The sequence below is a fragment of the Pleurodeles waltl genome, chromosome 6, assembly GCF_031143425.1.
Source record: "Pleurodeles waltl isolate 20211129_DDA chromosome 6, aPleWal1.hap1.20221129, whole genome shotgun sequence".
Lineage (NCBI taxonomy): Eukaryota > Metazoa > Chordata > Amphibia > Caudata > Salamandridae > Pleurodeles > Pleurodeles waltl.
In genome coordinates, this window is record NC_090445.1 from 42,619,543 (window position 1) to 42,633,034 (window position 13,492).

Below are 13,492 nucleotides of genomic sequence, written 5' to 3' on the forward strand. Positions count from 1 at the left end.
GGATCCCAGGTTACTATTTTTTAAAGAGTAACACGGACAGAAAACAATGATTTTTTTCTACTTGTATTTATTTTTAACAATCAGAAACTACAGAAAATTGGCCTTCCTTTGCATGAATCGCTACGCGGTCATTCAAGACGTCCAGACCACTCACTACCTGTGCATAACAACATCTTTGAGAGTTAAACAAAAATGATGACGCTTTCTTAAATGACTATCTGTGCGCCTGTCTGTAGTATCACAGTAACATTTTCATATGAGTGTACGCTCTATAACTTTCCACTGCTTATGGTGCCGACACTTGACAGGCGTCAAAGTATGGGTACGCATTAGTTAGCAAAATAAATGTGGCAATATACGAGGTATGACTTCATTTGTTTGTGAAACACAAAATAAAACTGGATTAACAATAAAAATATGGGGCAACTATAAATGTGTATAGTACACACATAAATCTCCATCTTCAAAAAATAAATACTATAAAACTGGGACCCATATATATGACCTGAATGAAAATTTGTTTGCAGAAAAATGATGAGTCAATCTAATGAAGTCAAAGTTGCGTAAGTAACTTAGTTATATTGTCCCTGGCCACACCACCATCCCTACTAAATGCCTTATTTTACATTACTGCCCTGCCCAGGCACAATTTGAACGATCTTGCTCAGTGTTTGATTACCTGTAGGTGGGTGATGTTCCTATCGATGCTCATCGTGGACGTCTCGCAATTCTCAGAGACATATTTGTAATCCTCAGGGCAAGGGTCCTCATCAACAGAGTTCACACATGGGATTGGCACGTTTTCATAGCCGCGAGCTATATCCCTTTGTGATGGCAAAAAAGAAAAACAAGTTTCACGGGTACGTAGTGGGGTGTGCAAAGCAAATTTTAAAAAAACACAGACATCAGGTGCACAAGAGGTTGGACTGACTGACTTGACATGAACTAATCACAGCTCAAAATAGGGTGTCTTAATAGTAAACCGACCAAAAGAGTTTACACTCTAAAATCCAATTTTCAGCTGCCAAGAGAATTGTGAGAAATTAGGTAGAGTACACACAGCAAATGGTATGGAAAAGAATCATCTTAATAAAAAGGAGGGTTAGGAGGCTCTCAAAGCACAGCCCAATTATTCAAATGTTATTTTTAAGGGACTTCATTTTTACTGTCAAAACAAAAACAAATTGCATGATACATGTACTCTATATGAGAACTCACTAGAAGAGCTCACGATAACACATACCGACGTGTGGCACAGTTTTTACATGTATCTCTAATGATAAATGCAACACAGGACTGGTTGTATACTAACGTCTTCACTTTCTGTGCATTCAAAATGCTAGCGTCTGTGGTATATGGCCTAAAAAGCAGTCTAATTCGTTTGAATGGTGTAGCTAATACAACTGTGCAGGACTGCCGTGCTTTTTCTTGAGTATCCAGGCTTTTGGGGACTTGTCAAAGGAAGAAGTACCACAAGGCAGCTCTGTCCAGTGAGGAAACTGAACAGACTGCCTTGCTCACCCAATAAGAGATGGTCTCAATGTGCGAAGAAGGAACAAGATTGGACCATCAAGGTTTGAGCCCCACATCCAGCGCCATGTCTGGTGACTGCAAATTACTGTTGTAACACTGTGGAGATTTCCTAAACTCCAAAAAGTATATACTAGCCTTTTTGGTAAAAAGGATAACTGGCAACTACCTTTCCGTCCTCGCCTACCAGAGTATAACTCATTAGGAAAGGAGAGGCACCTGCCAGTTTTTCATTCTTCCAAAATGGTTATAATTTCCTTTTGGGATAAGGAAATCTACATCTTCTGACCCCAATAATCTGGATGTGATATGACAATAGTTACGCAGGGACGGCATCAACTTATTTCACAAAAATGTCTAACATCAGGTAAATGTCGTTAGCAAGGTGTTCATATCTGAGCCCAACAATACAAACCATTATGCTGACAATTTCAAAGGGCAATTTACTTACAGAACAGTACGTTACCAAGGAAGGACCCTGTTCATAAATTATATAATTTTGGCAATCCAAAACTTGAATCACCATTTACCTAGGTCATTTTCCAGGATCGCTTAAACATATCCCCAACTTGCGCTTTACTTCACATAACATAGCACCCACGTGCCCCACATTATTTGTAAAGACTGACTTATCTCTTTAAAACAATTCAGACAATCTAGTAACATTACTTTCACCACCTGTAAAGGTGACTTGGTGTCCTCTAGCTGTCAGTGGTTATTGAGCATCACCTTGTGTGCGAGCTATTGTCAGAAGATGGAGTATGTTTAGACTACACAAAACTACAAGGGAAGAATCCCATAGGTATAGGAAGAAGTGGGGTGTTGTCTTGTGTGCTTATGAACGCACACTCCTTAATGAAAAACAAACATGAACTTGCAAATCTTATGGAGAATCATTCTCCCAAGACAGCATTTGTCACCAAAACTTGGGCTGGCCAGATCTCAGGCCCTGATTTAGTAGCCACCATTCCGGCAGGTTACTCTATCTTCTGGCTGGATCACTTACCTTAACGTGGAGGCGGCTTAGCTGTTGTATATTGCAACCATTTGGAGTCTGCATTCCAAATAGTTACCCAGTTAGAATGCAAAACACTAAATTTTAAATATGAGTTATCTAAGAACTCATCTTTTAACAGTTTGTTAATTTACTGGCTTCCTGGTCCTATGGGCAATTTTCTGCAATCACAGATTAGGGGATTTTAATTTTCACTTAGAGGCTTTGACTGATAAAGATACAGAACAGCTAATTGAAAATAAGGTACGCTTTGACCTCGTACAAAGGGTCTCTACTGACACTCATTCCGATGGTTACCCTCTTGATGGTATTTATACCAGCAACCCTGCTCTTTCATCTGAGTCGGCTTTGCTGCAGACATGGTCAGATCATAAAGCAATTGTTTTTTTCCATAGAGATTCCTAGCAGAAACAGCATTAAGCACTAATTCCTCCCAAACGGTCAAATCAAACGCTTCGTATGAAAGGGAAGGAAATAAGCTTTGCTAGATAATCAACCAATTCTAGATTACGCTTTGGACCTAGCAATGGCAAATTATACTAATGGGACAGACACAGCAGTTAAACAGCTGGCCCCCTTTAGAGATAAATTAAACAAGTGCCATGGGGCTGATGGTTTACTTTTCTGATTTTTGTTTTAAGATTACAAAAACAAATTTGTTTAAGGCAGGAACAAAAATGCAGGAAAAAATATAGCTCATGTGAAAGAGATAGAATAGAAATAGTGTATTAAAGATTATAAAGCTGAGATAATGATTGAAAAATCTAACTTTTAAACTGGAACAATTATTACCGCCAAACATTCTGCTAAAGAACACTTTAAAACAGTTAATACACTACTGAACTTCAATAATAAAAATACAACTGGCCTTAATCAATCTTTGTGGGACAAATTGGCAGATTATTTTCAATCGAAGGTTAGTGAAGTTGTAAGTTAATAATTTAAAAAAGCATTTTCACATAGTTCTTTGTCAGTTATTATGACACCTTCAATGGTTTCATATTCAACTAGCACAACTTTGAGTGTTCATCTAAAGCACAATTCTTTATGTTCAACTATGAGCATCAGTAAGTTATCTCCTTAAAAGGTTTCACAAAAATATATTTACAAAATATAGGATAGGTTGGTGACACCTTCTAAAGTACTGAATGAGGTTGTAAAGAGCAGGTTCTTGGAGTTCAGGATCGCACACTGACTACAAGCTTGGTAAAGGCAACACCAACAGGAGAGTCTGGAACAGAAAGCTTTACTGAATTTTGTTCCCTCTTTATTAACCTTCATAATGTCTGGGAAGTTAAGAGCATACAAGGTTGTCCAGCTGTGACGAATCAAGTAAATGACCTTTTTAAAAGAAGTTAGAAGCCTCATGCTGACAAATTCCATTCTGTTATTTCGCCTGTGTTTTATAAGGAAGGGACATCTTGATAAAATTTCACACAAAAGTTCACACTCCACTTGGGAAAACTATTCTCCTAATCTGCTTTGAGTTATATAATTCATATGCAATCTCTGAAAAAAGATATGCAAAAATAAAAGGTGCTACAAAGATCACAGGCTGAAAAATCACCCCAAATTTTATTATAGCATCTTAGTGCTAGGCGCAAGCTTTCTAATACTATTGGCAAATGTCATCCTATGGATGTTGGTTTGGGTGGATTCCAGTGTCTTTAAAGGCTCTAAGGAAATTTAGCATGAGCTAAAGGATCTTATGGTGGGCAACAATTACCGAAGCTGGAATAAAAGAAGTTGCCCTAAGAAAACAGATGCCATAAAACCTCAACCAAAACAACCAGCACCCTACCCAGCAAAGTGTCTGGTGCTACCTGTGGTGACGCCAGTGACCCAGTTTTCGGTGCCCAATTACAAACAAACTCCATGAAATTTTAAGGCACTGGCGCTAACGAACAAGTTCATGACTCAACTGGTAGGCTTGCTATGGATAGGGGTGATGGGCTAGGAAGCTGTTAATCAACTAGATTGGCCAGATGGTGCGATTCTGCTAATAGGCATCCATCTAAAGAACAGCTTGTCACAGTCAAGGGAGTGTGGTTGAGGAGGAGGAGCCACTGCTTGAACAGAACTCTCATTCCAATTTTCATGATCCTTGTAGTTTACCATTCTCAAGCTGGCACATGCACCAAACACTCCTCTTTTTCCATCTTTTTCACCTGCTGATGATTCTCTCTGTACGAGTCAGACGATTTCTGATGCCTTGTCGGATTTTCTTATTCAGCTGAAGAGCATACCAGACTTCACTGTTCTCAGCAGTTAGATCAAGGGGCGTATCACGTTCTTTGTTCCGGATTTCAGGGTTAGCACCACGGGATAAGAAAAGTCTACAACGAAAAGAAGGGTTGAGAAAGTAAACCAGTTGTCTAAGACCTCTGCAACTCCACATAGTGATACATTTTTCGACCCATTAGTGAGGACGCCATCTCAAGACATACAATAAAACCCACAAATAATTAACAACCCTGGGATCCATTCTATCTGTTGATTAAGGATGTGCCAGAAAGAAGCTGCACTACACAGAGGCCACATTTTCAGGAGATATTGATGGAAATGTATTTGTGGGGCAGTGCTGTAGTCATAATATTTCAAAGAGAAAAATATAAACTGATGTAGGAAACTGGGATGTTGTTGCAGTAGTCCTCCCACTTTTTGCCTAGTATTTGATACAACGTATACTGAAGTGCACTGGGTTCCTGCTAACCAGGTCTCCAGTGCCAGTGGTCTTTCCCCAAAACTGCACAATTGGCCCCCCGATTGGCAATACCTTTAGCACTCCTGTAAGTCCCTAATAAATGGTGCCCTAGGTACCTAGGGCATGGGTACCAAAGATGGTCCCCAAGGGCTGCAGCACGTATTGTGCCACACTCCGGGGCCACTCACCTCGCTCAAGCAGACTTCTCTTGCAGGCTGCGTGCATTGATGCAGACAAAAGTGAAAACACAAAATGGCACACTAACACTGCATGCAATATATGTAAGCACCCCTACAGCAGGTTTTCCACCTCTAAGACAGGATTCATTATATTACATGTGTGCGCATATCACAAAGAGCAGATATGTCCATGCCTTGTCTGTTGTCTATTCGTAGACATAGCAAGTGCGCAGGGAAGCCATTTTAAGAAGGTGTGTGGAACACTGGTCAATACAAGTTCCCCAGTTACATGATGGCTTCACTGAAAACAGATTTTTGGTATCAAACATCTCGTATTATTAACCCACAGTGATTGATTTATTAATATATGCACCGAGAGGACACCTTAGAGGTGACCCCTGAAAAACCTACTAACTGCTGATGTGTTAACTGACTAGTCATAGCCAGCTTGCCACCAACAGACACGTTTCTGACCCCACAGGAGTGAAAGCCTCCGATCGCGGGCGGCCAGGAACAAGCCTACTCTGGCAGGGGTGTTAACACATCCCTACCATCAGGATGACCTGTGAAACTGCATTCCAAGGCAGGGGGCTTCAAAGAGCCCACAGTCCTTGTTATGCAGATCTGGCTTCAGTCAGAAAGGAGGAGATGCAGACCCCCCTGACCCGAGGCCCATATGGCACCTGGACAGGCAGGAAAATTAGTAGACAGAGACCATATAAAGAGCCAGCGTCCTACAACTGGCAACCAAAGGTCTCAAATACAAGACTCAATGTATAGATTGCTTTTTTTCGACCACTTATTCCAAATTACCCCCTTTAATGAAATCCGGTTTGCTTTTTTGATCTATTGTATCTGCTAATTTTTTATTGATCAATCCTGTATAAGTATACACCCGCCTACAATCACAAGCTGGCAAAGAGCATCTTGAACTATGGGACAGATTCAAGATTAGTTCACATATGTGCTTCGTTCCTAATGCTTTTCAGTAGATATTAGCAATAAACAAAGAAAACCCCCTTTTTAATCTCCCCCCCCCTCCCTCACCCCCAGGAAACTGACTCCGTATATAGTATACAAAAAAGTAGTATGCTGTGAAGAGTCCAGGTATCCTCTTAGTAGTGGACTGGGCTTTCTTTAAAAATCCCAAGTGCTCTATTTGCAGTAGGATAGCCAAGCAGCTTAAACTAATCAAAGGGGAGTGTTAGACATCTGCTGCATACACACAGTCAATAAATGACACACACACACACACACACCACTTTAGAAAAACAACACACATTTTTATATATTTTTTAACACAAAGAACTTTGTTATTGGGTAAGTACTTTTTAAGTTAGCAATTATAAAGCATACGCCAAATCTCTTGCATTGACTTTAATGTGGTTTGCATATACTATGGGAAAAGAAACATACTCCCTAGAGGTACTTGGCAATGACTTACAGGACTGCTCTTCTAGAGTTAAGAAAAGTATGGGGAAAGGTCCAAGGCATCATCAACAGGTTACCTCGGTCAGCTCTGGGGTATCCTGGTGCAGAGTTGTTTTTAAGCATTGGGTGCCCTAATGTTATCCTATGGGGATGACACATATACTGCATATGGGTACTTGGCAACGACTTACAGGACTATTCTTCTGGAGTTAAGGTAAGTATGGGGCAAGGTCCAAGGCAGCACCAACAGGTCACTTTGGTAGATATTGGGGCATCTGGGTGCAGAGGTGCTTTATAGCGTCAGGTGTCCTATTCAAGTTGATTGGAAACGATCCTGGGGAAAGGAGCCTGCAAGCGAGAACTGGGTGACCACTCCAGCTGAACCCAAAGGGGGTTCAGGTCTCAAGGGTCTTGGGCACACAGGGCCACCGTCGGTCCACAGCAACTCGGCTGGGGGGGGCATATGTGCAGTGGTGCTTTGTCCGGTGGGGTTGCGCCATGAAGACTCCTTGCGGTTCTTGGTTCCTGCACAAAAGAGGCTGCAGACAGCAACTGGGGGACCAAAACATAAGGCGGGGTTCAGCTCTGGAGGGACTCGAGCCCTCGGTGGCACCTGTTAGCCTACTTCGACTTGGGCTGGGGCGCTCGGGTGCAGTGGTGCTTTTTGGTGTCGGATTTTCCACAGACCGGGACACTCACAGTTCTTCTTGGGTGCCTGCAGGAGAGTAGCTCTGCATTTTAAGGAACCACCAGCATCTTCTGTGAAGTAGCATCGAATTTGGCGCAACTGTCAAGGACAGCAGGCAGGCCGGCTGGGTTGGGGCCAAGTCAGTTGCTGCTCTTCAGTTCTTGCTTTTCGGGGCTCATTGGTGCCCTTCTTCGTAGGAAGGTAGAATCTGCTTTCCTGATGCCAGGGGCGTCCTTAAAAATTAGGTTCAAGGGCATTTGGTGCCAAGTCCACAGCTAGAGCAGAGTTCTTGCATCTTTGGCTCTTCTTTGTCCTTCTTCTTGTAGTCAGGCGAATCAGAGTTTGTGGTGTCAGGGGCTCCCCGAAATAACTAGGTTAAGGGGAGTGAAGGATGGTAGCCAATGGGCTATTTACCCTTGGGGTTACTACACCCCCTATATGACTACTTCCTCTGGGGAGTGGGCATAACTCTGTCCCAGAGTTCCGAAATGTGCCATCGCCAAAATGGCGGAATTTCCCAAGAGTGGGGCACATCAGACAGCTCACCTTTGGGGTGGGTCTGACCTGGGTGCTCTCCACACCTCCTAGCATAGCTAATTTCCCGCATGTCCTGGTGCAAAATGGGCCTCAGAGCTGGAGGTGGCATCCTGTAGGTCTGGGGGATGCCAGGGTCGCATATCAAAGGTTTGCAGAGACTTTGAAGTCCCTAGCCTCGGTATGCTAAATCACTAGCCATCCTGCTGAGGTCTGGGGGATGCCAGGGTCGCATATCAAAGGTTTGCAGAGACTTTGAAGTCCCTAGCCTCGGTATGCTAAATCACTAGCCATCCTGCTGAGGGAGGTGTGAACACCTTCCTCAGGAGCAAGCATTGTTTCTGGCCTCCGAGAGTGTAGGCTCTGACCTGCAGGGGCTCAGAAACCGGTCTGTAGTGGCATAAGCACACTAGTAGGTTTCAGGGGGTACTTCTAAGTTACTCTCTGGGTGCATGTATCAATACATCCACCACTGGAATCAGTGAGGGTTTATTAATATGAGATGTTTGATACTAAACCCCATAGGTTTTAGTAAAGCCGTTATGTACTTCGGAAACTCATTTTGACCAGTGCTGAGTACATACCTTAAGATGGATTCCCTGTTCGCTTGTACTGTCAGTACTTGATCTGTCCAGCACAGGGGCATATCTGCTCATGCGGATATGTCAACACATAGCATAACTCAGCCTACCTTCGGGCTATAAGGCTTGCTGTAGGGGTGACTTACATCTATTGCATGCTGTGTCTGCTGGCATTGCACACAGGATGTGTGCCATGTTGCGTTTTCACTTTTATCTGCTCAATGTCACGCAGCCTGCATTGGCAGTCTGCATGAGTGTGGTGAGGGGTCCCTTAAGGTAGCACAATACATTCTGAAGCCCTCAGGGACTGGGCCTTCCTTAGTACCCATGCTCTAGGTACCAGGGGTACCATTTACTAAGGACTTGCAGGGGCGCTAAAGGTATTGCCAATTGGGGAACTATTGCACAGTTTTAGAGAAAGATCTGGCACTGGGGATATGGTTAGTGGAAACCCAGTGCACTTCAGTCAAAACTGCATCAAATGCTAGGCAAAAAGTTGGGGTGACTATGTTAAAAGTGGGCAATGTCCTACATCCACCATGCTGCATAGTCTAGTTTTGGAAGGGCACCCTCCCTTTAAAAGAACTATAAAAAGAAGAAACCTCTAGAGCCTATTGGTTGTATTATGTATTCAGCTTGCTGGTCCAGCAGCTCCAGGACCTATGCGGTTAAGCTGACCCCTGTAATATGTAGCACTCTAAGAAACCTGGGCAAGTTATCTCCTAGAAATCTGTCGCTGTAGGACACTGGCTCTCTACATAGTGTACCAAAATGAGGTACACTGTGCAGAGAGCCTAGGTATCACTTACTAGTGTACCTGGGCTTGCTTTATCAATCCCAAGGTGCTCTATTCATGGTATTGTGGTTGAGCAGCCCTAGGCTTATCAGAGAGGGGTGTTGGGCACTTGTTGTACACACAGAATCAATAAATGAGACACACACACACTCAATAAGGAAATCTGAAACCAATTTGTAAAAACAGCACTGATTTTTTATATTTAGACACCAAGATCTTTGGGATCTGGTAAGACCATTCTCAGTTAGCGATTTTTAGAAACAGAGAAAACACAGCTGTCAGATTTGAGGCATGAGCCTCGAATGTGGTAATGCTATCCTACGGGAGAAACACACACTGCATAGGGTCACTGGACCGTTCATCTGGGCTTAAGGTAAATAGGGGCCAAAGTCAAAGAGAGCACCAACAGTTAAAGTTTTACCTGCCAGGGTGTGTCCGGGTGCAGAGGTGCTTCCAGCGGTGGTATCCTCGAATGCTACACTAAAGTCAGTGGGGCAAAGTACCTGTAACAAAAGGCTGCAAATGGGGACTGGTGAACCAGGCCAACAGAACCCAAAGGGGGCTCAGCTCTTGAGGGTCTTAGGACCAGAGAGTCACATTTGGCTTCAATGAAATCGGACTGGGGGGGCTCAGGTGCCTAGGTGATTTGTCCAGCGGGTCAGAGAGTTTGAGGCTCTCACAGTTCTCGTCAAACCTGCAGAAGAGGGAAGAGAAACCCAGCAAGATGACTTCCAGCATGGAGCTGGCCTCTCTGAAGTCCCTCAATGTGCAGGTACATTTTGGCATCTGTGGTGTTCCGAATGAACACAAAGAGGCCTTGGTGCTTGCAAAGGTCCCGGGTATTGGTGTGTGTAGGGTGGGTCAGCATCTCAGAATGGATGGATCGACGGGGCTGACCTCCTAGACACTCAGTGACCACCTCTTGGGCTACTGCTGTATCGGGGGACCAAATGGTCAGTAGATCGCTGAACCGGACTGCGTGGGCAGTGCCTGCAGGCTGCATGGAAGTGGCTCCTCCACTTCAAGGGAAATGCTATCTGGTTGGCGAAGTGCAGGCAGCCCTCCAAGGCTCTAGGAGGATACACTGCTGCAAGACGAGTTGGTCTTTGCAACTGTAGGGAGAGGAGCAGGCTGGCAAGGTTTGGTGCAAAGTCCACAGCTAGAGCACAGTTCTCGCATCTTTGGCTCTTCTTTGTTCTTCTTCTTCTGTAGTCGGACTAATGTGAGTTTGCGGTGTAAGGGGGCCACCTGAAATCTACATTTAGAGGTATTAAGGGGAGTGAAGGGTAGTAGCCAATGGGCAACTTACTCCTGGGGTCACTACGCCCCCTAAATGACACTTCCTGTGGGGAGTGGGCATAACCCTGCCCCAGAGTTCCTAATTCCACCAATAACAAAATGGTAGAACCCTTCTTTTGTGGACCACATCAGGTAGCCCACCTTAGGGGTGTGACTAGTCTAGAGCTGCAACACGCCTATTGCATAGCTAATCTCCTGTATTTCCTGGTGCCAAATGGTCCTCGGGCAGGGGGTGAACTTCTCCAGGTCTGGAGGAAGCCAGGGTTCGATATCAAAGGCGGCAGAGGCTTTGAAGCCTCCGTCTTGGAATGCAGTTTTACTAGCCATCCAGCTGTAGGAGGTGATGATAACTTCGCCAGAACAGGCATTCTTGCCTGACCTCAGAGAGCAGTGGCTCTCACCCTCAAGGGGTGAAAAACTTGTCTGTGGTGGAAGGCTAGACGATACCAGTCAGTCAGCAATAGACGATAAGTAGGTTTCAGGGGGCACCTCTAAGGTGCCCTCTGGGTGTATGTCATAATAAATCTAATACTGGCAACAGTATAGATTTATTACCACGAGGTATTTTTTGCTAAACATCACAGGTTTCAGTAAAGCCATCATGCAGCTGGGGATCATGAAATGACCAGTGCCCTGTACATATACTTACAATGGCTTCCCTGTTCACTTGTACAATCTACTAACTGAACTGGACAGCACATATCTGCTCAGGTAGATCTGCCCTCGCATGTAATATAATGCACCCTGCATTAGGTCTATAAGGCGTGACTTACATTTATTATTTGCAGTGACTTGGGCATGGCACACAGTGAGAGTGCCATGTTGTGTTTTCGCACACCGTTTGCACAATGTCAAGGAGCCTGCGACAATAGTCTGCATGCAATTTGTAAGGGAAACTCTTTGGGTGGCATCATACATGCTGCAGCGTTCAGAGGCCCTTTTTAGTAACCATACCCTAGGTACCAGGACTACCATTTACTAGGGACTTACCGGGTGCTAAATAGTGTGCCAATTGTAACACAATTAGACCATTTTAACGTGTTACTAGGGAAAGAGCACCAGCACTGTGGTCTGGTTAGCAGGGACCCAGGGAACTTCAGTCGAAACACATCAGTACCAGTGGCAAAAATTGGGGGTGGCCATGACAAAAAGTGTCACTTTCCTATAGTCGCTAAGAGAAGAGAGACTAAGGACAGGTATGCTTTCAAAATGTTTGTTTTTCCTCTCAATAGCCACTGATATATTCGCCATTCCAAACAAATCCCAAATTTAAACGAGCCAGACACTGTGGTTGGGTATGTGCTCCCTGCCCCAGAGACCCAAGAGAACCTGTTTTGCGAAACATAGAAGATGATCCCACCCACCCGAGATTTCAGCAGGTACAATAGTCTATTAGCTGTTCCTAAGACAACACAGGTCAGCAGCCAAGCAAGTGTAACATTAAACATTACAACTATATTGTCTATTATTTCCTCACAGAATCTTCTGAGTCTGGGGCAGTGCCATAGTAAATGTAGGAGGGGAGGAGGGGGTACTACCACACCGCATCCAGCTTTCTTTGTTCTTAGGTCCGTCCCAGGTGTGAATCTGTAGGGCACTGGGTCTTTATGTAGTCGACCAACATGAGGTACACTGTGCAAAAAAGGTATCACAGAGGCACTAATGACACCTCAAGTGCTCTCTTTTTGGGTAGTGTGGTCGAGCAGTTAGGCATATTAGAGGGTAGTGCTAAGCATTAAGGCACACATTCATGCAGTAAGTGAGACACACTCAAAGAAATCCTACATCAATTTATAAAAAAATAACAGACACTTTTATGTAAACTTTTGTCAGGTGAGTACTTTCAGTTATGAGTTTCAGATGCAGTAATGTTATCCTATGGGGAAGAACAAGCACTGCATACAGGTATAGTACAGCGACTTATGGGACTAATCTCCTGGACTTAGGGTCAGTATGGGGCTAGGTCCAAGGCCACACCAACAGGTCACCTCGGGCGGCAAAGGAGCAGCCAGGTACAGTGGTGCAGTTCAGTGTTGGGTGCCCTGTGTACGTCTATGGGGATCGGTCCAGTCACAAAGTTGCTGTGGGGGTGGACTGAGTGTCCAGTCTGGGTGAACCACCGAGGGGGTTCAGATCTTGTGGTGCTCAGGGATGTAGGGACACCAGTGGTCCTGTTCTCCTTGGTCCGGGATGTAGGAGGCTGGACTGGCTTGTAGTGAATACCAAGGGGTACTTGCACCTTGCACCAGGCCCAGTTATCCCTTATTAGTGTATAGGGTGTCTAGCAGCATAGGCTGATAGATAATGGTAGCTTAGCAGAGCAGCTTAGGCTGAACTAGGAGACGTGTGAAGCTACTACAGTACCACTAGTGTCACTTGCACAATATCATAAGAAAACACAATACACAGATATACTAAAAATAAAGGTACTTTATTTTTATGACAATATGCCAAAGTATCTCAGTGAGTACCCTCAGTATGAGGATAGCAATTATACACAAGTTATATGTAAACAATACCAAAAATATGCAGTATAGTCTTAGAAAACAGTGCAAACAATGTATAGTTACAATAGGATGCAATGGGGACACATAGGGATAGGGGCAACACAAACCATATACTCCAAAAGTGGAATGTGAACCACGAATGGACCCCAAACCTATGTGACCTTGTAGAGGGTCGCTGGGACTATTAGAAAATAGTGAGGGTTAGAAAAATAGCCCACCCCAAGACCC

At 44.2% G+C, this 13,492-nt stretch overlaps 1 protein-coding gene across 5 annotated transcripts in view; it reads right to left on the minus strand.

Moving 5' to 3' along the window:
• EHMT2 (euchromatic histone lysine methyltransferase 2) overlaps positions 1 to 13,492 on the minus strand; it is a 220,706-nt gene that overhangs the window by 88,223 nt on the left and 118,991 nt on the right. For all 5 annotated transcript variants that reach the window (XM_069237196.1, XM_069237195.1, XM_069237194.1 and 2 more), the window contains 2 exons: positions 4,714 to 4,881; positions 680 to 824 (listed from right to left, as the gene is read on the minus strand). In XM_069237196.1, coding sequence (XP_069093297.1) covers positions 680 to 824; positions 4,714 to 4,881 — 313 coding nt within the window. The remainder of the gene's footprint in view (positions 1 to 679; positions 825 to 4,713; positions 4,882 to 13,492) is intronic.